General features: G+C 43.7%; 1 protein-coding gene across 1 annotated transcript in view; it reads left to right on the top strand.

The window, feature by feature from the left end:
- Positions 1-1,193: 1,193 nt before the first annotated feature.
- Positions 1,194-21,729, top strand: part of RYR3 (ryanodine receptor 3) — a 509,318-nt gene continuing 488,782 nt past the window's right edge. The window contains 1 exon segment of the mRNA XM_054565625.1: positions 1,194-1,531. Coding sequence (XP_054421600.1) covers positions 1,481-1,531 — 51 coding nt within the window. The 5' untranslated portion in view covers positions 1,194-1,480.

Consider the following 21,729-nt stretch of genomic DNA (forward strand, 5'->3'; position numbering starts at 1 on the left):
CGGGCTTCAGAAGAGAAACAAGAGCCGAAGTGCAGACTCTAGAAGGAAGCCGTTGGGAACAATATCAAAAAACATTTTTTTCTTCGCATTTCTGATGTCCAGTTGAAAACGGGGGACTGCAGCTCAGGAAAGAGGTCTCAAGGCAGAACGGAGGGGGGAGGGGAGGGGGAGAGAGGGTGGGGGGGGGTGATAGAGAGAGAGAGAGATCTTCCACAAGGAAACTGTGAAATTGGTTGGGGTTTCCAGTGTCCTTTGCTACCATCAGCCTAGACTTGTCACCCATACATCTGGATTTCTCTTTATCCAAGGTCTCCATCTCTTCCTACTGCCCCTTCTCTTTAATGCCTCTCTTGCCCTGGAGCTTCCTGGCCAGCAGACAGAAGGGGGCACCCTGTACCCTCAGCTTTAGCAAGGACCTATCTGACAGCCTTCAAACCCGTGGAAACAGCCTAAGACTGGCCAGGATATGTCAGCAGCCCAAGGGCCGGAAGGGGCCCCACTGTATATATTCCCCTTCATCCCTTTTAGTGTCCACAGAGGTGGCACGCTAATATGCAGAATATGTTTAGGTGAGGGATACGCAGAGAGAAGAGATTTTGATGCCACCTGACCTCCGAAATGCAGATGGAATGGGGAGCCCTGGAAGCCTCATAAGGCACGGAAAAAAGTTACTCTGTCCAGCAACGATGGACAATCAAGGGGTTTGGTGAAATGTACCGATTGGCTGTTGAAGGGGAAGGGGCTCTCTTAAAGTGCGGAAAGGGCTCTCTAGGGGCATTCAAACTTTGTTACGAATGGATGGACGTCCTCACTGCACCCTTTTCTCCTCGCCTCTCAGCAAACCACAGGCACACCCCTCTCCGCTTTCCAAGGCACTCAGGTTGGCACAAGGCATTCGAGTTCAACACAGACACACGCGCGCGCGCGCGAGCGAGGGCAAAGTGGGCAAAGCGAAAGGGTTGGTGCCTAGTCTTGGAGCGCTGGAGCTAAGTATCTAGCCTTTGTTTGTGGATAGGAGCAGGGTAGGGGGCACCCTCTCGTCGCCGCGGGCTGCGCGCCTCCGCTGAGTGCGCGGCGCGGTGAGGTGCGGTGCGGTGCGGTGCGGTGCTGTGCTGTGCTGTGAGGGGAGGTCCATCCGCCCGGGTCCGGGTTCCCCGTGCCGCCCCGCCCGCAGCGCGCGCTTGGCGCTGCGCTCTCCGCCGGGCCCGCGACCGCCGCGCTCTTGGCTGGGGCGAGAGGTGAGAAGGGTAGGCGGGCTGCTTGGTTGGCGTTGGCGCTCTGCAGTGCAGTGGAGTGTAAGCCCAGCTCCCTATATGGTCGGGGATTAGCTCGGCGCTGCTGAGCTGAGCCAGGAGCCCGAGGAGGAGGAAAAGAAGGAGGAGGAGGAGAGAAGAGCGCAGCAGCAGCCAGCGCACGCCGTGCGGCTGCCGGGGAAAGCAGAGGCGCCGGAGGCTGGGGCAGCGCCGACGCCTCGGGAGCCATGGCCGAAGGGGGAGAAGGCGGCGAGGACGAGATCCAGTTCCTGCGGACTGTGAGTTTCCGCGGCGGGGCCAGGCAGCGGGCAGGTGGGGAGGAGCGCGGAGCCGGGTGAGGAGAGGCTGCGCTGCGCCGCGGTGCCCGATGCCCTGCGAGTTCTCCGAACCGGTGGGCTGAAGGGGTGGATCAGCCACCCACCCACCGGGTCGCGAGGGGCTGTGTGGGTAGGGGCACCACCTGCCTGTTCCTTTTCTCCCTGTCGCCACCCCCATCGCAGACCTCCACCTCCACCTCTACCTCTCTCCTGGCAACTTGCTACTTGATCTGAAACCTTTGATGCCCAAACTTCCAGTCAGGGCTTTCTCGTGGTTGCCCTGACCCGGAGGATCAGAAGTGGAAGATCTCGCCCCAGAGTGGGCCTGCTTTGTCACCCCCAACACGACACCCCAACTCCCTGCCTCGGAGGCGCCCCCGCGCACTGGGGAACCGCCAGAGGAACCTGCGGGGCAGGGGCGAACCTGGGAAGCCGAGCTGGAGAAGCGGGCGCAGGCGCTCGGTCCCGGTAGCGCGGAAGGAAATTCACCCAGCGCTGCCCCTCGAACGTTGAACCCTAAGTCCGCAACTGCTGCTGGAACGTTACTTGACTGCCTGAGTTCAAGAGCCGCGGCTTCTGCTGCTGGCTCCTTCAAGCCCTGCAGGACAGGGAAACCCCACTCTGTGGCTCCGCGTCACTTAGGTCCCCTCCCTGGCACCCGAGGGCGCTGCTTTGCCCCCGGTTTGGGGGGAAGTAGCGGGGTGGGGGGAGGGTGGCTTCTGTTGTAGGCACATCAACCTTGCCCTTTAGGAGTTAATGAAAAGCCTTTGGAGGTGGAAGACAAGCAGGATGAGTGGGGGGCGTTGGTGTGCACCCCATCTCTGATTTCAGCCAGGTGACCTTGAGCAAATCGCATAATCCGCCCTTCTTAGTCTCAATTTCCTCATGTGTAAAATAGAGAAAATATAACCGCGTTTCAGGATGATAAGGATTAAATGAGATAGTGAATGTCATAATGTTTTGTAAACTGTAAATTGCTCTATAAGTGTGAGATCCTTTTATATGCGCTGTCTAGCTCTCAGAAATTAGAATGAAGTTCCGTCTCTCTCGCCCTCTCCTCCTTTTATGTACCCTTCTGAACTGGTTTCTGAAGATAACACCTTAGCTCTTGTCTATCTTTTGGACCATTCCTTCTTTTTCTTGAAGTGTTTCTGTACAGTTCCATTTAGTTTCTCTTCCAAACATGACTCCTCTGTCAGGGCTGGGACTTGGGTCGCATTTGGGAGATGTAGGTGGACCCACCACCCTTTCGATACTATAGAATTAGCCGTCTGATCTGCAGACCCAGACCCCATCCTCGCTCGCAGTCCACGCAAGGCCCCAGCTGCCGCTGGTTACAGCCCTTGTAAAGCTGTCTGCTCCCGGCCTCCCCACCCGAGCCCTGTGGAATTCCTAGGCTTTCCTTCTGACAGGTGTATTGGATGAGTGGCAGCTCAGGTACTCCATGCCTTGTACCCTCTTCCATCATTCGTTTCTTCTGCTTATTGTGAGTGATCTTCTAGGCATTATTGGTTGAAAAAAAAGTCCCTTCTGATGGATAGGGTCAGTGTTGACTAGATGACCCAGAGGGTCAAGGCAAAATCCCGGTTTTCTTGAGATCCCAATCCTACCTGTTTCTCTTGGTTTCTGTGGCCACCCCCCTGACTTGTCTTTTCCGTGGAGTTGTGTAACTGGTTTTAAGCATACCTATAACCAGGGCTTCCTGTAGAGCAGTGGTTCTTAAACTTTTTGTGTCTTGGGCATCCTGCTCCAGAGATCAGAGTGGGTAGGCCCCTTTTAAAGCCCACCTTTAGCCCCCTGTGGGGTTCAAAGACCAGAACCCCTGTTACAGATGTACAGCGTATCAGTTATGGCTTCCAGGGAAAGCTGGAACTAACTATGGGTGAGTGACTCCAAATGTGACATTTCTGATTTTTTTTCTTCTAGTAATCACCTTAAGTGTTTTTTAGGTGTGTTCCTCGGTAACCCTGGAAAGCAGCTTAATTTCTTCATCTTTGACTTCTTGGAGAGAAATAGGCTTATTGGGAGAAAATAGGTGATGAAACTGAGGCACAGGAAATCAAGTGACTTCGCCATGGTTGCCCAGCAGGTTACTGACAATCGTCATTAACTACACAGCGTTAAATCAAATTCCCACTAGAACCTGTCATTGAGCATTATTCCAGGGGGTATAGTCATAAAAATTCCTGAAACGGAAACTGCGGGTTTCTGAATTCTGACACTCTCTTTGGTCTCCATGAACGAAACCAAATTATTTCCTTGAACCCAATCACCATAAGTTTTGGTCTGCACAAAATGTTGTCTTTACCTTGCTGCTTTTAGGGGATTCGGAAATGGCAGCGCTGTGCCCGCAGAGGAATTTTCTCACCTTTGAATATGCCTGGGTTCAAGAAGATATTTCACTTTGAACTCCCCCACTTTCCTTTACCTTGGGGTTTCTTCCTTTCCCAGGACAATATCTTCTAAAGCATTTTGGTCATTATGTTAGTCACATAATGCCTCCTCACCTGGACCAGAAGGAGGTTGATATGACGGTGGAATGGAATCCTATCTTTGCAAACATGAACTTTACAGGATTGCCCTCCCAGAGAGCCCAGGCTTTTAAACCTATTTTTTAAAAAATACCATAGAATAGCACTCCTGTCAAGGGTCCTCATCAAATTAGTGGTTATGGTGTTCTGTTTATTATGAGAGTGAGAAAATTATGAAAAGAAATATTATGAAAGCAGCTAGAACTTACCGATGTCATGAAGTGGGCCAGAATTGCTGCAGGAATAACTATAAAGTGCCTGTAGTGAGGCTTTAAACACCTGCTAGGTGGTGGTGCTCATTTTGATTGCATCTTTTGATACATTTGAAGCCCACCTGCTCCTAGGGGGCCGGTCCTGCGTAGGGGGTTTGGAAGTGGAAGCAGATCATCATCTTAGCTAAATGCTTCTGTACCCCAAGCCTTTCATGGATTCCACCCTACAAGGTAAAACTACACATCCTTTTCTGGTCTTTTGAAATCAATGGCAGTCGTTTAAGTCAATGACAGAGAGTCAGCCAGACAGATGGACCTCAGAATTTTCTTTCAGGCTAAAATTTTCCCTCCCACTGCTGCTGGCAGGGGCATCAACCTCCCTTCCAATTGCTCTTGCTGACGTAGCCAGTGTCACTGACGTGGCTCTGAATCTGCTCAGAAGCAGATAAACCTGCCAGCCACTGATCTGAAAGCAAGAAGTTACAGTGAGAAGAGTGACAATTACTCTATCTCCAGACAGTTGGTGGAGCTGGCGCCGCATCAGGCTTTGAGAGTGCCAGGCAGAAGATGATTTCTCCCCCTGCTTTTCCCCTCAGACTATAGTATCCATTTACTAAGAAAGAAAGAAAAGCCTCCAAGCCTCAGCTTATTGTTTTTAACATACCATGCCTTCTCCTTGCAAACCTCTCTCCACCACAAAGTTAATTGAAACAGAACTCAAAGTGAGGTAGATGTTCATTTCTTTTAATTTCCTGTTAAAGATTGATCGTAGATGCCTAATTTAGCCTTCCTTGTAGAAGTTGTCCTCCTTCACCTAAATTTGCAGCTCTCAAGGGACAAGTGAAGGCCCTTGGGCTGATAAACAAGACCACTCCCATTGTCTTGGGTTCCTCCCTGCAGCCTGACCAGGACAAATCCCTGGATTTGAACTGTGGCACTAATGTGAGCTCATGTCCTTCCAGAGCACGTTGTCCCAGGTTGGGGTGACAGTGAACTTTCACTTGGTGGTTTACAGATTACTGCTCGCGTCTTCACTCAGCAGAGTCCGTTTACATAACAGCTGCCTGATGACAGTGTCATGTTTTCGGTGGCTGCTCCTCAAGGAGGCGGGGGTTGGGGGTGGAGGAGGTGGACACGAGTGACTTCTTCCTTCAGGCACAGAGGCTCAGGGTGACACTGAGCAGTAAGGGAGGGAGCGCTGGAAGGCAGGCCCCGTAGACCCAGGGGTATGGTTTTGGCGAGCTGTCCTGATGAATTAGTTTTGGTGGTTAAAATGAGAACACACCCATTTCCACACTCTGAGCCTCCCAACATCACCCTTCCCACCCTTCTCCGACTCCTCTCCGGTGCCTTCAGAGAGCTCATCTGATGAAAGAGCTGTAGCTGGGCACCCGCTATCCCCTCCTTCCTAGGGACGGTCTCGGTAGATGAGAGAAGGAAGCTAGATCCTCACTAACAAATTAACTAACTTGTGTCAGAAAGGCCGCATCAGCACTGGCTGGGGGGAGGGGGAGGGGCTCCCACCTCTAAGGCACTGACTCCCCGCAGCCGTTGGTTGTCCTAGGGCATTTTAAGCTGCTGAGCTGCCTGGGAAGGCAAAGGCGGTGATGGTAACTGTGAACTTGGAAATATTTGGAATGTGTTGTAGCCCAGGGTGAGAGGAGTGAGACCGTGCACAAGTCTGCAGCTGAAGTCGGGATGTCTGATGTCTGTGGACCTTTTTTTTTAAATGCTAATATGATAGTGAAGCAGAACGAGGACACTTCAAGGAAATACATTTTTAAAAAACAATTCTTTACTCATTTTTCAATATTGATTTAGAGGGGAAAATATTTCTCGGGTTTCTTAGGGTTGATCTGAAGATTAAAAATATTGAAGACGAATGGGCGAGAGGATTTTACCTGGAAAGCAAAATACTCTGAAGATTATTTCTGAAGGACTTGTACTTAAATGGGTCTTATTACATCTGTGTTCATTTGCATCTTTTGCTTGTTTTGTGGTCACTTGTTTTTACTTGTACCTGGGAAGGACATTTTATTTCATAATTTAATATTTCCTTTACCATACTACTTAAAGAGATTTTGGTTTAGAAGCTACTGGTTTCCCCACTTCTAATTGACTTGGCATTCTCCGGAGTGATTTGTACCTATCTCTTGTATAGGCCTCAGAGGTCTCAGGTCCCCAGAAACTAATACTTTTTAGCTCATTTCCCATAATTCCACATCCATACAAGTCCTCCTAAATTAGTTCTGTCTTTGAGGTACCCATAATACAAGATTTATCTAGTAGGAGTGGAATGATGTAATTAAAAATTGAACTTAGAGGCAGGAATTCTTATTTCTAGCCTTAGTCCACTGTGACCTTGAACAAATCACTTAAAAAAAAAATGAGGTTTCACTTTGCCCCACTGTGTGGAGATAGAACCTGCTTTAACAGCTTCACCAAAGTATGATGAGAGGCATTGGTAATTTCAGTAATACCTCAAATGAGAGAAGAGGGTGGGATTTTATCTTTGTGTTTCTGCTGACCTAGGAAACAACCATACATGTGACTGGATCTCGATGAAAAACTATGGTCTCTGCTACAGGTCCTCGCCTTCATCTCAGAGTTGTTAGGTCGTCTCCAATGTTAGTCCAGCCCCAGCATATTTATCTGGGAAATTACTTGACTGAAGCAATTGCCGACTTTTCTCCAGCGATTTGACTAAAAGGCTTGATTGAGAGGCGAATCAGTTGGTGCAGTAACCTTCAAGAGGCCAGCTCAGCCCCCAGGATTCCATGCACCAAACAAAGCAGTCTGTTGTTGTTGTTGTTGTTTTGTCTTCTTAGAAAATAACTGAAGCAGATATTTCCCACGACCATCTTTTCTTTTTAAATCCCATATCTCTTTCTTTCAAAGCCATCCCTCCCAAAGACTCCCTCCCATTTCTTTTATGAGCCCATTCTTCCTTTCCCCTAGAGAATTGGGATCAGCTTCCCTATAAACCAACACAGCTTTTCTTCCCAGGGATTTTGCGGCTTCGGTCACGTCTGCTTAGGGAGTCAGGGCCTTTGAAAAGTTCCTGTTGGCCGCAGCTGGATGGAGCAGATGCTTTGGTGGTGGGAGCCCCGCCAATGTGAAGCTGCAGGGCACCACTTCTCCCCAGGGAGCCACGTCCTGTTTTCAGGGCTTCGAACTGGCATCCTCTCAGCCATCCTCTTGTTTGTAAGTCAGTGGGGTATTTTAGGGACAAAGACACTTCCAGCCACTGCAGTTTCCCCTGCTCCAGTGAGCTTTGCCATCCTAGCACCTCTTCGATTCAGAGCAAGGGAAGAAAAAGTGCTGGCACCTTAGCCCTGATCCTGCTACAGGGATGGGCGCCGTGAGGTGCCAACGTTATTATTTTTTTCCTCCATCTGTCATTTCTGATTCTTGATTGTTAGAAAACAAAGTTCAGATCGGCTCCGAGACTGATGATGCAGTATTCAAAAATAAAAGAGCTGTGCCTCCTCTCCTCACATGCTCTTCCTCCCTCTCTAGCTCTGAGCACATTGCTGACTCTGCAGGACTACATTGGGCTCTTGTCCTCTTAGGTGAGGAGCAGCCTTACAGGTAGGAGACACTGAGGCACCAGACCCCTATTTGTTTGTTTTTATTTTCGTTTCCATTCACCTTCCACCTCCTTAGACAGTGAACTCCTCATTGATTTCAGGTCTTGTCTGCTTTGAGGAGGTCTTATTTTTATTGGAGCCAGTGACTGAAAAGAGGCCATCCCGTGGGCCATCCTTTTGGGGTGACTGCAGCTTGCTACTGCTTTAAGAGTGTAAAGGAGACAGGAGGGAGCTCTGGAGAGAGAGTTCCTGCTGCCTGTGCAGAATCTTCCCGGCCACCAACAGTTTCTCTACCAAATTCAGTTTATTATTTAATGCTTTGCAACCAACCAGGGGATTAGCAAGGCAGCACAGGGGACCAATTGAAAAAGGTGAAAGGATTAGTTAAAGAACATATAAGAAGGACCCATGGACAAGGAATAGTGTGGGGGTTGACTATGGAAGTGGGGGGTGGGCTGGAGGGCAAAGCGGGGAAAATTGAGACAGCTGTAATAGCAGAAACAGAAAAAAAAATCTGGGTTGGTATCGATGTCAATGTGACCCATGTACAGAGGTTGTCTTTCTTGTTGGTCTTCCTTTGGGGTAAGGCACTGACACAAGAAATTTCTTCTATCAAAACACTGTAATGCAAAATTGTTAGCTCAGTGGGTACCATCAGCGATCACCATTATTAACAACTAAGCAGAACCCGTTCCTGAGGGAATAGGAATTGAATTGGTGAAAGATAAGAGCACTTGGGAGTCCTACTGAGAGGGGCAAACCTAAGTGAGCTCGGCATTGGTTCTTGGATCAGGGCAGATGAAGCATCAGGGCAGAGAGGCTTGGGTTCTCGGGGTAGAGCCACAGAGAGTCCATCTTTATTTATAACCTTTGATTAGAGAAGCAGAATCCTCGAGCTACATATGAGAAAGTGGCCAACCTCATTACAGGCACTGGGAAGTGCACTATTTGCAACCAGGACCAGTGCCCATTAATGCTTTTAGATAATTCAGTATCCAAGACAACAATTACAAAAAGAAATTCTCCAGTTTTTATAAGATGAGGTGACTCTAAATCAACATGAGAACTAAGGTGCAGCCTTCCTGAAGTAGAGAACTATTTGAGCAACAAGACTTCACTGACAGTTATCATGTCTGTTGATATGTTACTCCTCATATCCCAAGCAAATGATCCAGAGGACCTGACACCAATGTAGTGCAGTTCATAAAGAAAAAGAGAGAGAGGGAGAGAGACAGAGAATGCCAAGAAGATCTGCGTATCCCCCAACACAGCAAGTAGGAAGGGATCTTACTGAAAGGTACAGGCTTCTCAGCAGACCAGTGACAGGGCCTGACATTTACTCTCCGATAATCTCACAGTTGAGTTCTCTAATGGGCCTGAACAGGAGAGCTAGTCAGTGGGAGACCACAGGAAGAAATGGAAAGTTCTACGTCAATGCTACATAAATGTCCACAATGTACGAAGTATCGATTAGAACTGCTGCACTCTAAGCCATGGACAGATCCACACTGTAAGTAATAGTGGGGCAATAAGAGAGATCCCACTGACTACCACTCCACATTGAACCAAAAGCTGAATCCAAGAGGTTGAGTCGAAATAGGGCAGCTGTTCTTGGAAGAGCGTGAGCCCCACATAAACCCTTCATTTCTGTCATTCAGGACACATGGCTGTTCTTAACTTTAGCAGAGGTTCATCTCCACGTCATCTTCTCTTCTGTCCAGGCTGGTTAGGAAAGAGGGGACCAAGAGTAAGTCCTAGTGATGTATTGAACAAATCTCATTCCTTTGCAAGTGGCATTTTAGGAAGAAAAACATAATAGAGAACATACCACTCAAGTGGGTAAAACTCAGCGCTAAAGCTGAGTTTTTTATTCTATTTGATGGCATTTCTATTGCCAGATGCATGTAGGATTGTCTGTTCATCCTTGGGTTTCGGTTCATCTACTTATAAATCATCTAATGATGATTATATCTCAGAGATGCCTCAAAAACAGGAGTGAGGGTCTCTGAGTCTTTTCCAGGAGAACCAAGTGTGTATTTATGGAGGGAGAAGTTTGGAATAAAAGTTATTTTTCCAATTGCCTGAAAAGTTTCCTGTCAATCTGAATGGACTCCAAATTCCTAGGTATCTGTAGATCAGAGAGCTCACAAACTTAAACACTTTGGGGCCAGACAGGTAACTAAATGTGTGAATAGGCCTCCCCGCCCCCGCAGAGAGAAGTGGGCCTGGTCTACACATTCAAATAAAATTCTTAAGCACTGCCAGCCAAGCAAGACGCATCTGCAGCAGAATTCCGAGCTGCCTGCCAGTTTGCAGCCTTGGATGGAGCCTCAGATTCTGTGTGAGTGAATGCGCTCCCTAAAATGCATGAATGTTTTTATGAGTAGGATCAGGCTCACAATACACACCACGGTCCTTGGATGAAAATGTCAACCTAACTGACAGTGAGTCATTAATCACAGTGTATAAGAGATAGGCAAGCAGACAGATGACTAGGCTTAAAAATGATAGACTTGATCACCAAAATGAATTCCAATTGTGCTCGTTTTTAAACACCCTTTAAAATTATCATAACAGATATAGATATTATGAAATTTAAAGTAAACAGAGTATCTATTCAACATTTATTGACCAAATTCTCTATGCCTGGGCCTGACCAAGTTATTGAGGGCATTGTATGGGTGAATAAGATGTCTTAACATTCAAATCTTCCACTGGGTGAGGGTCAAAAGGGACCTCAGTCTTGTTTTGAGGTAGCCAGGACATCAGTCACTTCAGATGAATTTATAACAATTAATTTAAATTTTTCATACTCCTATGGCACAAAAATTGTCTTATTAAAATGTGTGACCTTGGGGACATTTCTTCACTCTTCTGCCTGTTTCCTCATGTGTTAAATGAGAGTAGTAACATTGCCTGTCTCAAAGGGTTGTTGTGAGGATTAAATGAGTAAATCCACATAAAAGTGCTTGGAAGAGTGCCCAGCATATAGCAAGTCCTCAATAAATATGTATTAGCTATTAATAGTCTCTCAACAAACAGTGTAAACATTGACATTAGTCACACTAGCTATTCCAAATGTCATTGCACGTTCATTTTATAGTTGAAAAGTACAAAGGGACAATATCCTGTGATTATCCCATGGTCTTGATTCCTGACATTCTGCTTAATTGTAATGACACCAGGCTCATCAATGGCAACGAGTCTGGAATGGACATGGCCTCAGATTGATAGGTCGGTTCTCAGAGGGCCTCCTTTGCAAAGCCTCTTGATGCAAATGCCAATTGACTGTTCCTCCCGCAATTTTTGATTACCCACATCAATGGAAGGGCAACGTGATTCAGAGAATCCTATACGCAAGCAACTCATTGTCCTTGGTTTGGAAGAGGTTTTTTTTTTTTACCTCTTTTAAATACAGAAATTTGCCTTACCGGGAATTCGCTGTATTTTCAGCAGCACAAAGTTGTCCCATTATAGAGATCTGGCTATGCACCTTCTCTGATCTGTTCTTGTGTCTGTGGATTTGAAACATGAACCTAAAGTAAAGCTTGATCCTTTGGTGCCCTGTCCTCTGAGGGCGGCCCAAGCCTCGTTCTTTCCCCTTCTCTATCAAACATTATTCTCATTTTTTTCCTCTTTGATGTCCATGGAATTAGTCTGGATACTTGGTTATTTATTCACTATTAAGAATTTTCCCTTTCCTAAATGAGAGTGAATGTTTACCTAGTTAAATACTCTGCTCCTTGAAGAGTGGCAGGTATATAGGGTGTCTAGGCACATGGGCAGGCTAGTGGTGCCTTGTTTTTTATTAAGTCACTTCACTCTAATTAGCTCTTCACTTTTCCTCATAAAGCTGGTATCAATCACTGAAACCTTAATTGGACTAAGTAGATGGGAAATTTCATTAAAAAAATTAAAATGGAATTTCCCTAAATGATAAATGGGTGGGCTTTTGATTTCTTAAAAAAAAAAAAAAAGAGAGAGAGAGAGAGAGAGATTTCTTTTGGTGCTAAATCTGTGTGTTTCATTAGTTAGCAATAAATTTCACCATTTTAGTTGTGGAAAGAGAACTAAACTATATGGTTGAGCTATTTCATCTATTTCAGCCTCAGTTACCTAATCTATACAATAGTGAAAATCATAACTAATTCACAGGGAGGGGTCAGGATGAAATGATCAGACCCCAAGATTCTCCAGAGCAAGGCCCTATTTATTACTATTAACCGCCTCCTTCCCCTCGACATCTGATAATGTCTGGCACTAAGGGTCCTCCGAAAGCATGAGCTATAAAGAATGAAATGCTCTAGAGATGTCACACGTGCACATCAGAACCCGGGCAACAGTGCAGTCTGATTACATACGTATACAGCTCACTATTCGAATCAAATAAAATTCAGATCAAAGTTATTCTGATATATTTTTGTACATAAATATTATTTTATCGGCTCATAATCAGGCATAATTATATACAATTCACATATATGACTATAATTAATATAAATTTTGCTTAGCCAACCAATGTTTCTATTGAGTGTCCTAGTTCTTTCCTATTGTCAACCTTGAAATTGATGATTTCTCTGGTACCACACATTATTTTCAGATCACCATTATTATTGCTATCAGTGTCAATACCGTTATAATACCCTGTTAAGAGAGTAGTTAAGAACTTCAGGTAGAACAGACTTGCGTGCAAATTCTGTTTCATCATTTGCAAGCTGTTTACGAGCTCTAAGACCCTGACAGTTTCCTCATCTCTAAAACAGGGGTATTAATAACTTTTCATGTTGCTATTGAGATAAATGTGGTCATGTTTGTAGAGCTGTAAAGAACACAGTACCAGACTCATACCAATGCATTTTTTCTCTTCCGTGCTACAATATATGATGTGATATAATACACATTTTGATGATAGAACTTACTCCCCAGTAGCTGGGGATTCCCTTTGCCAGGGCCTCAGAACCTGTGCTCAGCCCAGGCTTCTACGAGCCACCTCAGATCCTGAAGGAGCTGCTGCTCTTCAGTGACACAGGAACTGTCTTGTGGGGAGGAGAGTAGAAGATGTACTTGAAGTGTTTATTTACTATAATTTCTAACTCAACTAATTGGAAAAAATCTAAATAGCTCTCCCACCTGCTCCCCAGAAGCCTTCGCCAAATAGAAACTTGCGGGTGTGCATGCGTTCGTGCTTGATTTTTTGAACCCGTGAAAGTTTCAATCCCAAATCATGCTTTTAATGAAAACAGGAACCTGTGCCTGACTCCCAGCTGTTTGCTAGGAGATGACAAGTATGCTGACTGATCCTGGGGCTTTGCTCTGGTCTCTGGCTGTGCTAAGTGCATGTCGCTCATGTTCTTGTCCTGGTGAGGCTTCTTAGCACACAATAGAAGGCAAATATCTCATTAAGCTACAGGAGGCTCCCAGAACTAGTTTAAATTCCCAAAATCAAATAAAAATTAAAAAGTAGGTTTATTGGGGTTTTAGGGTAAGAGATTTAGGGTTAACCTATCTCTGGCCCTGTGTTAGGTATAATATGTCCTTGAGGAGGATGTGATCCCTTTGCCCAGACTTTTATTGTCTGACAAGGTGCATGGAATTCCTGACATTCAAGGTACCCCTTTGGATTATGGCATTGTCTCCAAGACAAGTGTATTGCCTGGGGGCAAGGGAGTAGACTTCGCTGTTGCTCTACCTCCTCTTAGATTGTTAGATTATCTAGGAATAAGACCTTGATCTGGTAATGTGGCATTTGGGGTTGAAAGATGAGGAGTGGCCCCTGGGGCACTGGCAGGTTCAGTTCTGCAGTAGTTTACCGTGGATCTCCTAGAGGAATAGGAGTAAGAGAGGCTACCTTAAAAAAAAAAAGCCCACCTAAAGGATAAGGAGCAGAAAGGCCAAGCATCACTGATTTCATAATTTTTACCTTAGTCTTATTTTGTAGATGCCAGTATCTTAGATGAAACTCAAGTAATAGAATTTTCTATTAATAGAAGAGTGATTAGAATATTAAATGTCTTTTTCTGCACTGCCTACCTTCCTTCACCTTTGTCACTTATCAACATGTAACATACTATATATTTTATCTACTTATTCTGTTTGTATGTCTTCTACCACTCAAGGGGCAGAATTTTGTCCTTTTTTTCCTTGCTGCATTCTCAGTACTAAGGATGGTGCTTAGCACATAATATAGGTCTCTATAAATACTTGAATGAATGAATAAATCCTCACGTGTTGGCCTTCCAGCCCACATCCCTCCCTCACTGAGTTTCCTCTGGCCCAAGTTTCCCTCTCTGAGCTCTTATGGTTGGTGAGACTGATGTAAGTGAAATATGTGTTACCATGAAGATAAAAACCAGCCTATTCTGGTATCATTCAGACTTGGGTTATGGGGACTAATGTCTCAGTCTCTTACCTCAATGACTTATATGATGTTAGCCTGTGAAACTTGTAATAGGGATAGCTCTACTATCACATATGTGTGTGCCTGCCTGTTAGGACTAACCACAGTTATGGGACATTTTAGGTCCCTATGGAAATACAAAATGGATATGGGACAATTCTCTAGATATAAAGCACACGAGTGTGTCTGCTGTATACATCAATAGCAGTTGGATGACTATATTTTTGTAGTTTTTGTGTTTCTAAGTGTTTGCAAACTGATGCTTATTTGAGAAATGGTTATTTTGATGTCAGGTTACTTTGGAAAAGATTTCTGTGTGCTTTTCAAATCTGTAATCTGTACCATACACAAACCAGAAACTGCTCTATATGGCCCCTTTATTTCCATGGGATTTTTGAGTGCCAGAAACAGCAGACACCAGCATCAGCCACTGGCACATGAATGCAGGTTTCGAGGAAAACTTAGCCATCATTCATAGCTACAGAAGGAGGGAAGCCATTTTATTAATAGTTTGTTATTGAATAATTCAGGATTGATTTTTGTTTGGCTTTGAAAGGTACTTTACTACCTTCATGTTGCTTAGCTTGTTTCTACTTTTATATTATCCCTACTTTTTAGGGGGTACATGGGAAACTTTTCTTCCTAATCCTAGTCCTTCTTTAGGCCCTACAGGTTCTTCTGAAACTTCTTCTGGGATTTCCTCCTGTAGCAACCTGAATAGGACTATAATGAGATCGCTCTCTCTTTTCTAATATGAATCAATTGAGGTGTTTTTTTTTTCAATGCCTACTGACCTGAATAAGAATTAATACCTTTATAAAGGATCATAAGACATTTGTGATTTTTACATTTCTGATTTATTATTACATTATGGCACTAGGTAAAGACCTTAGCAATCCTCTGTTGATTTTTGTGTAGGGAAGCTGAGATGCTATGTGCTATTTATCCATCCATCATCCATCTACCCATCCATCCATCTAGCAAGCATTTGTTGAATATTTACTATGTGGAAGGCATGTACTAGGGACTGGAAATTTAAAGATGAGCAAAATACATAATCTTATTTTCATGGATTTTAAACTATAGTAGGAGATTTAGACATCTAAAGAACTAACAATAAAGTAGGACAAAGAATGTGATAAATAAAAGTAAAATAATATACTCTAAAAGGAATAGTTAATTTTAACTAGAGAGTCAGAGAAAATTTGAAGAGAGGGAATATTTGAACTGGGTGAATTCTGTAAGGTGCTGATCAATGGAACATGGGCTAAAAAGTATATTTCAGGCAGAAGGATCATTATAAAGTAAAACCTAGAGGTGTGAAAGTATATGGCATGTTCAAGGAACTATAAAGACTAGAGTATAGGGGGTATGTGGGAAATTTTGAGGGGATGAGATTGGAAAAGTATTTGGGGAGCAAATTAAGATGATTCTTTAGGTAACTCAGTAACATACAATTAATTCTAAAGATTTCAAAAAGATATGCTTATGTTACTTCAGTATGCGTGATTTTGGTAAAATAGAATATATAGTTCATATAAGGCTGATTAAAAAAAATGGTTTCTTCAACTCACAGTTGGATACCTGATGTTTTTAGAATCTAGTTGGCCCTTTAAGGACAAATACAGATCACTTGAGCAACTGTGTCTGTAAAGACTGGACTTGAGAGGTCTGAGGCTATTGGCAAGAGAAAACCTCCACTGTTAGGGAACTGGCTTTGCCCTGGAATGGAAATGGAAGAAGAGTCTCACGTTGCACCTAAACTACTTCTTCATGGAGTGAGAACTACTCTATAGCTCCAGAAGATGATTCCCCTTGGCTCAGGCCATGGGATTTAAGATGACAGAAAAAGAAGTCAGTACTTCAAGTATAACGAGAAAATAGAAACTGATTAGTACTGAAGGGCTACAGCCCCATTAGAGGCCTTGTTGAGGACTCTGGCTGTTAAAAGTTAAGTACCAGCAGCATTTCTCATACCTCAGCCTATTACACTTTGGCTCTCACACTCCTGCCAGAGGCCAACCCTAGTCCATGGAGCACACAAGCCCTCTATGCCACTAGGAGTGGTAGTCGGCCACCCTTTCTTGAATAGACTTTATATACTTTGGCTTTTGCCCTTTAGTGACCTATGATTTGGTCACATCTAATAATGAGGAAAAACAGGAGATCAGCATTCAAAATGCATTCAGATTGTTTGCTTAAAATTTTCCTAAGAGTTTAGTGAGAAATATGACTGGAAAATAATTGTTAATTATTGTTGTTTGGACTAAATAATCTGGTGCTTGATTATATTGTGCAAACTTTGTTTCATGGTAGATAAATCTTTTCTCCACAAGACTGAATCGCCTTCTGGGTGCAAGGTTTTCTTTGTTTAGTCAGTTTGATTTCTTACAGTTCCTATCAGTGCATATATAGTGGCTCAGTGATTTTCTCAAATGATTATTTTTTAATTATATTTTATTGTTTAGACTGTTATAGTTGTCCCAATTTTTCCCCCTTTGCCCACCTCCACCCAGTCCCCCACTCCCTCATGCAATCCCCACACCATTGTCCATGTCCACGGGCCATGCATATATATGTTCTTTGGCTACTCCATTCCCTATACTGTACTTTACATCCCCCATGACTACTGTGTACTTACAAATTGGTACTTCTTAATCCCTTCACCTTTTTTACCAACCCCCCTCTCCCCCTCCCATCTGGCAACCATCAAAATGTTCTCTGTATCTATGATTTTGTTTCTATTCTACTTGTTTATTTTGTTTTAGATTCAACTGTTGATAGATATGTATTGACTTTTTTTTTGTTCACACTTTTGATTTTCTTCTTCTTAAAGAAGACCCTTTAACATTTATTATAATACTGGTTTCGTTGATGTTGAACTCCTTTCGTTTTTTTTTTTCTTGTCTGGGCAACTCTTTATCTGCCCTTCCATTCTAAATGATAGCTTTGCTATGTTGAGTAATCTTGGTCTGTAGGTCCTTGCTTTTCATGACTTTGAATATTTTTTGCCAATCACTTTTAGCCTGCAAAGTTTCTTTTGAGAGAGCGGCTGACAGTTGGTTATTTTTATTCAATGTTTCTGCCATATCTCATTGCTTAGACTAGGTATTTAGCAAGTATTACTTTGGAACACCCAAATGTGGGTTTTTTCGTAGTTGCTTATAAAAAGGGACTCCGTATGCAGAAATTGCAAGTTCCATTCGGAATTAGACAATGTGAACTTCTAGTGAAAATGACTCTTCTCCCATGAAGTTTAAAAGGGGTGTGTATGTGCTTATCTGAGATTAAGTCAGGGACTTTGACTTTTTGTAGTTGTTGTGGTTTCTTCTGTACACCCAGTGGCCAACACAACACAGTCTGGCATGTGCTGAATAGGCATGGACAGAACAACCTAATTAAACAAAATGGAGAAAACGCAATTTTATTTGAAATCTGATACCCCATGTTCCAACTAACCTCTACCTCTAGGTCCACCTGCGAGGAATCATTGATCCCCTTGTGTGGGCCGTTGTATCACAGCACTGCCCACAGACATCCTTATCTTGCTGGAATGCTTTTCAAGCTTGCCATTGTTCCCTTGTAGAAGTGCTTCGGTGAGAGGGCCATTCATCACAGTTTCTTTCTTTCACCTAACTTTTAGTTGTCCCTTCTCAGATCCCTTTCTTTAGGTCTAAGGTCCTGTAACATCTTCAAATAAGCCCCTTTTCTCTTACTAGCCTACATGGGATCATTAAGATGAGTGCCTCAGATACTACTCTTTGCTTTCTTGAAGAGCTTCACTATAGTTTTAGGTGCATTACCTCTGTTGCAGTGGTGAATGCATGTATCTCCCATGTTTTAGTTAAGATTGGTCTGTAGCCTTCCTTTCCAGAAATTACAATTGGTGCAATTTTTGTCTGAGTTAGACTTCGGGTCGTAGATCTAATATTGCCACTCAAATGCCTGAATCATTTTGCAGCATTTTAATAAGCCCAGATACATATTCATTCATATGGGTCTAACCCTCTAAGACTGCTTTCTTTTTCCTCCTCTTTCTTATATGTGTGTATTCTCCCTTTATTTTTTGCTCATTTGTTGTTACATTGTGTTATTTTCTCTCTTTTTCCCTTTGTTATCAGCTGCTTCTCTCCTCATTTCTAGCTCTTTTTCCTCCAGTCTTTCTCTGAAAAAAAAAAACAGAAGTACAAGTAAAGTTTAGTCCTGGAATAATATGTAGGCCATCGAGACTTCAATGAAAGGAGATGTAAGGTCAGAGCAACAGCAGCTCTTTCTTCCTTATTGACCTTCCGTTGTCGTCCACCAAGTCTGGTCTGCAAGCCTGGGCATTGTCTACCTCCTCCCCCTCTTTCCCAAGCCCATTTCCTCCCCTTTGATTTAAAGAACACTTTTGGACAATATAGCAAGCACATGGGCTGGTGAATTTTTGTCTCTACTTTATATATAGGTATGTAGTTCTAAGGTGGGTTTCCATAGTGGGCCAGCATCAAATAACTAACCCTGTCTCCTGAGAAACTAAAAATTTTATGTCCCCAGGAAGTTGCTTCCTGAAGGCCTTGAGTGATACTAATAAAAACTCCAAAAGATTTACATAAAAACTTAAAAGCCAGGCTTCAGGTTTACTAGGAGAAATTACTTGTAGGGTTTTAAAGTTCATTAAATTCTTTGATGAGTGGAGAATTGATGGTGACAAAAGGAAACCAGTGTTTCTGAAAGGATATTTGTGTCATGCTCGCTCATTTCAGTGTGTGAGAGGTATTCTACTGTGACGCATTTTGGTCATAAGAAGTGGAGTACGTGTTATATACTAGAAGCTAGAGCCACACTACTAAGTGCTTACTCTCCCGTTCCCAAAATTCTCAATTTTTTTTAAAGCATCAGAACATTTTGCTATTACATTATATGTTTCTTGCAATTTGACAAACGGTAGTCAATTTTTTATTGAGTGCCTGACCACAGGACTGGTCTCTTCCCAGTATAAGCAGCCCACGAGATGGTACCCAATTGCAGGAAACTCCAGAGTTTGTTGCACAGAGAGATGTTTGAGGTTATGTAATGCCAAGAAGGAAGCTATGTAGCAGAATCTAGGAAATGGAGCCAACAATTGGGAGTTAGGAAAGCAAGTTACTAAATCAAGATGGCAGTGCAAATGGTCAAAAGGCAGAGACCCTGGGCCTGGATAAAAGACCCTGAGGGTCCTTCAGGGCCATCTTACATGAGCTTGAGGCATTCTAGGCCTAAGTCAAGGTGGTCAGTTTTTATTGGTGTTACATTCTATGGAAGCACCATCCTTACCAGTTAATCTCATGAGTAACATCTCAAGGTTATTCTTGTTGGTTTCATTTCAGGATAATCTTTCTTTGTCCCAAAATTATTGGGGTACTACCCTTTACGGGCTGTTGTCTCCCATTCACCAACCAGACCTGCCTGTACTCTTTCCTCCTGCCTTCTATTCATTCCCATAAATAAGCTGGTACTAAGTGAAGTGAAAAGAGGAGTTTCTTTGTTTTTGTTTCCTCTGTCCTTGCATCTCCCTTTATGAAACAGTCTCAGAGGGACAGAGATGCCATTTTTTGCTATCCAGCCTGACTCCCACTGACTGACTGTACCCTCCTACACATGCACTGGAGGGTGCTGCTCATCGTCTGGCTCCTCTGTGCTCTGACTCCTCCAGCTCTTCCTTCCACAGTCTCCCTGTCCAACAGTCCTGCACATCGTGGCTCTGTTTGCTGTCTTGTTACTATTTCTGGGACCTAATTTGAGGTAGGGTATTAAAAATTGACAAATACTGTACCTAGATAATTTTATTTTAAAATCACTCTTCACCGCTTTGATTCCTAGAAATGGATTACTGACTGGAATTCTAGGCACGCTAGCAGCAGGAGAACATAGCTTGAAGCTGCAGTGAGAATAGCTACTCACAGCCACCTTAGTCCCAGGGTACTGATTCCCGTCATCAGTCTTATGGATGTAGTTGCACAGAACTAAACTTTGAATAAAAACCAGTGAAATACTAGTTTTCACAGGATTTTCTCTTAAAAAATAGATCCACCTATTTAGCATTTGGGTGCTGGTCTTAGCTCTGCCGCTAGTTTGGCAAACTTGGGCTATTGCTTATTTATCTCTAAAATGAATGGAGCTAAAGAGTTTTTAAGTTCAGTTCCAGATCTCATAGCATCTCGAAATAATAGTAACTGACAATTTATTTATGAGGAAGTATTATGCTCATGTAAGCATTTTATTTTTTCTGGTATTTAACAAATATTTTTTAAGTTCCTGCTCTGTATCGGGCATCGGAGTGGACACTGGGGATGTGATAGTGACCATCATATGGCGAGTCCCTGCCCGCGTGAGGCTTGCGTTACAGGCAGGGAGACAGACAATGAGCACATACATAACGAGGAAATGTAATTTCATATACTGCTAAAGGCTAAGAAGAAAAGTCCACAGAATTAAGGGATAAGGAGTGACAGTTTGCAGAGGTCTGGTGGTTATTTAAAGCAAAATGGTAAGATTACATTTTAGTCAGGTTCTGAATGGTACAAAATAGACGTCACAGAGTCCGTAAGAGAAAAAAGAGAGAGAGAGAGCAGGTCAGAGCCCTTGAGGCTGGAGAGGCTGGTGTGGAGGGACCAAGGGGAAGACGAAGCTGGAGGTAAATAGGGGTCAGATCTAACAGGGTCTTGTAAGCCAAGTTAATGTATCCGGTGAGGGTACTGTGCTAAATGCTTTATGTATTAACTCACTTAATTCTCATATCAACCTTATAATGTAGGTAAGCATTGTTATTATCCCCATTTTACTCATAAGAAAACTAAGGCTCAAAGAGGTTAAGCAGCTTGTCCAAGTTCACAGTCTGAATGTGCCAGAGCCAAGTGGTGTGGCTCCAGGGACTCGACTATTGACCACTGTGTTCCACTCTCTTTAACTAGTAGGGAGATGGAGTGTTGTTCTGATGAGACGCCGTCAGGAGGTTTTAAGAAGGGTGTGGCGTGGTTAAGAACTCTGGCTTCTATATAGTAGGAAAGGAGTGGAAGCCGAGAGACCCGTTGGAAATTGACTACAGTGGTCCAGGTGAGGTGGCGGTGGCTTAGGCCAAGGTTTGCTGGGACACTGTGCCATGTCAAAGGCTGGCCCATGTGATTATGTGTGTGTGCACCTTTGTGTTTAATATGTCTTTTGGTTTTGTCGTTATTTGGGGTGGAGGAGCATGCATTTGATGGATTTAATGCATGCAGAGTCTTTAGTGCTCTATAAATGAAGAGGACCTTACCTCTGCTCTTTCAAGAGCTGAGCTCACAAGTGACAGAGGCCTTTCTGCAGTTTTATGAGCAAAGTTGAAAGAACCTATTTTAAAGGCTGAAGGTCACAGTTTTCAGCCTCTTCATCCTATTGTATATTGTTTAATACATTAGAGTTAACAAGATTT

Source organism: Pteronotus mesoamericanus, unplaced genomic scaffold (genome assembly GCF_021234165.1).
Source record: "Pteronotus mesoamericanus isolate MK-2021 breed Mesoamerican mustached bat unplaced genomic scaffold, CSHL_Meso_final contig_164, whole genome shotgun sequence".
In the NCBI taxonomy this organism is placed as follows: domain Eukaryota; kingdom Metazoa; phylum Chordata; class Mammalia; order Chiroptera; family Mormoopidae; genus Pteronotus; species Pteronotus mesoamericanus.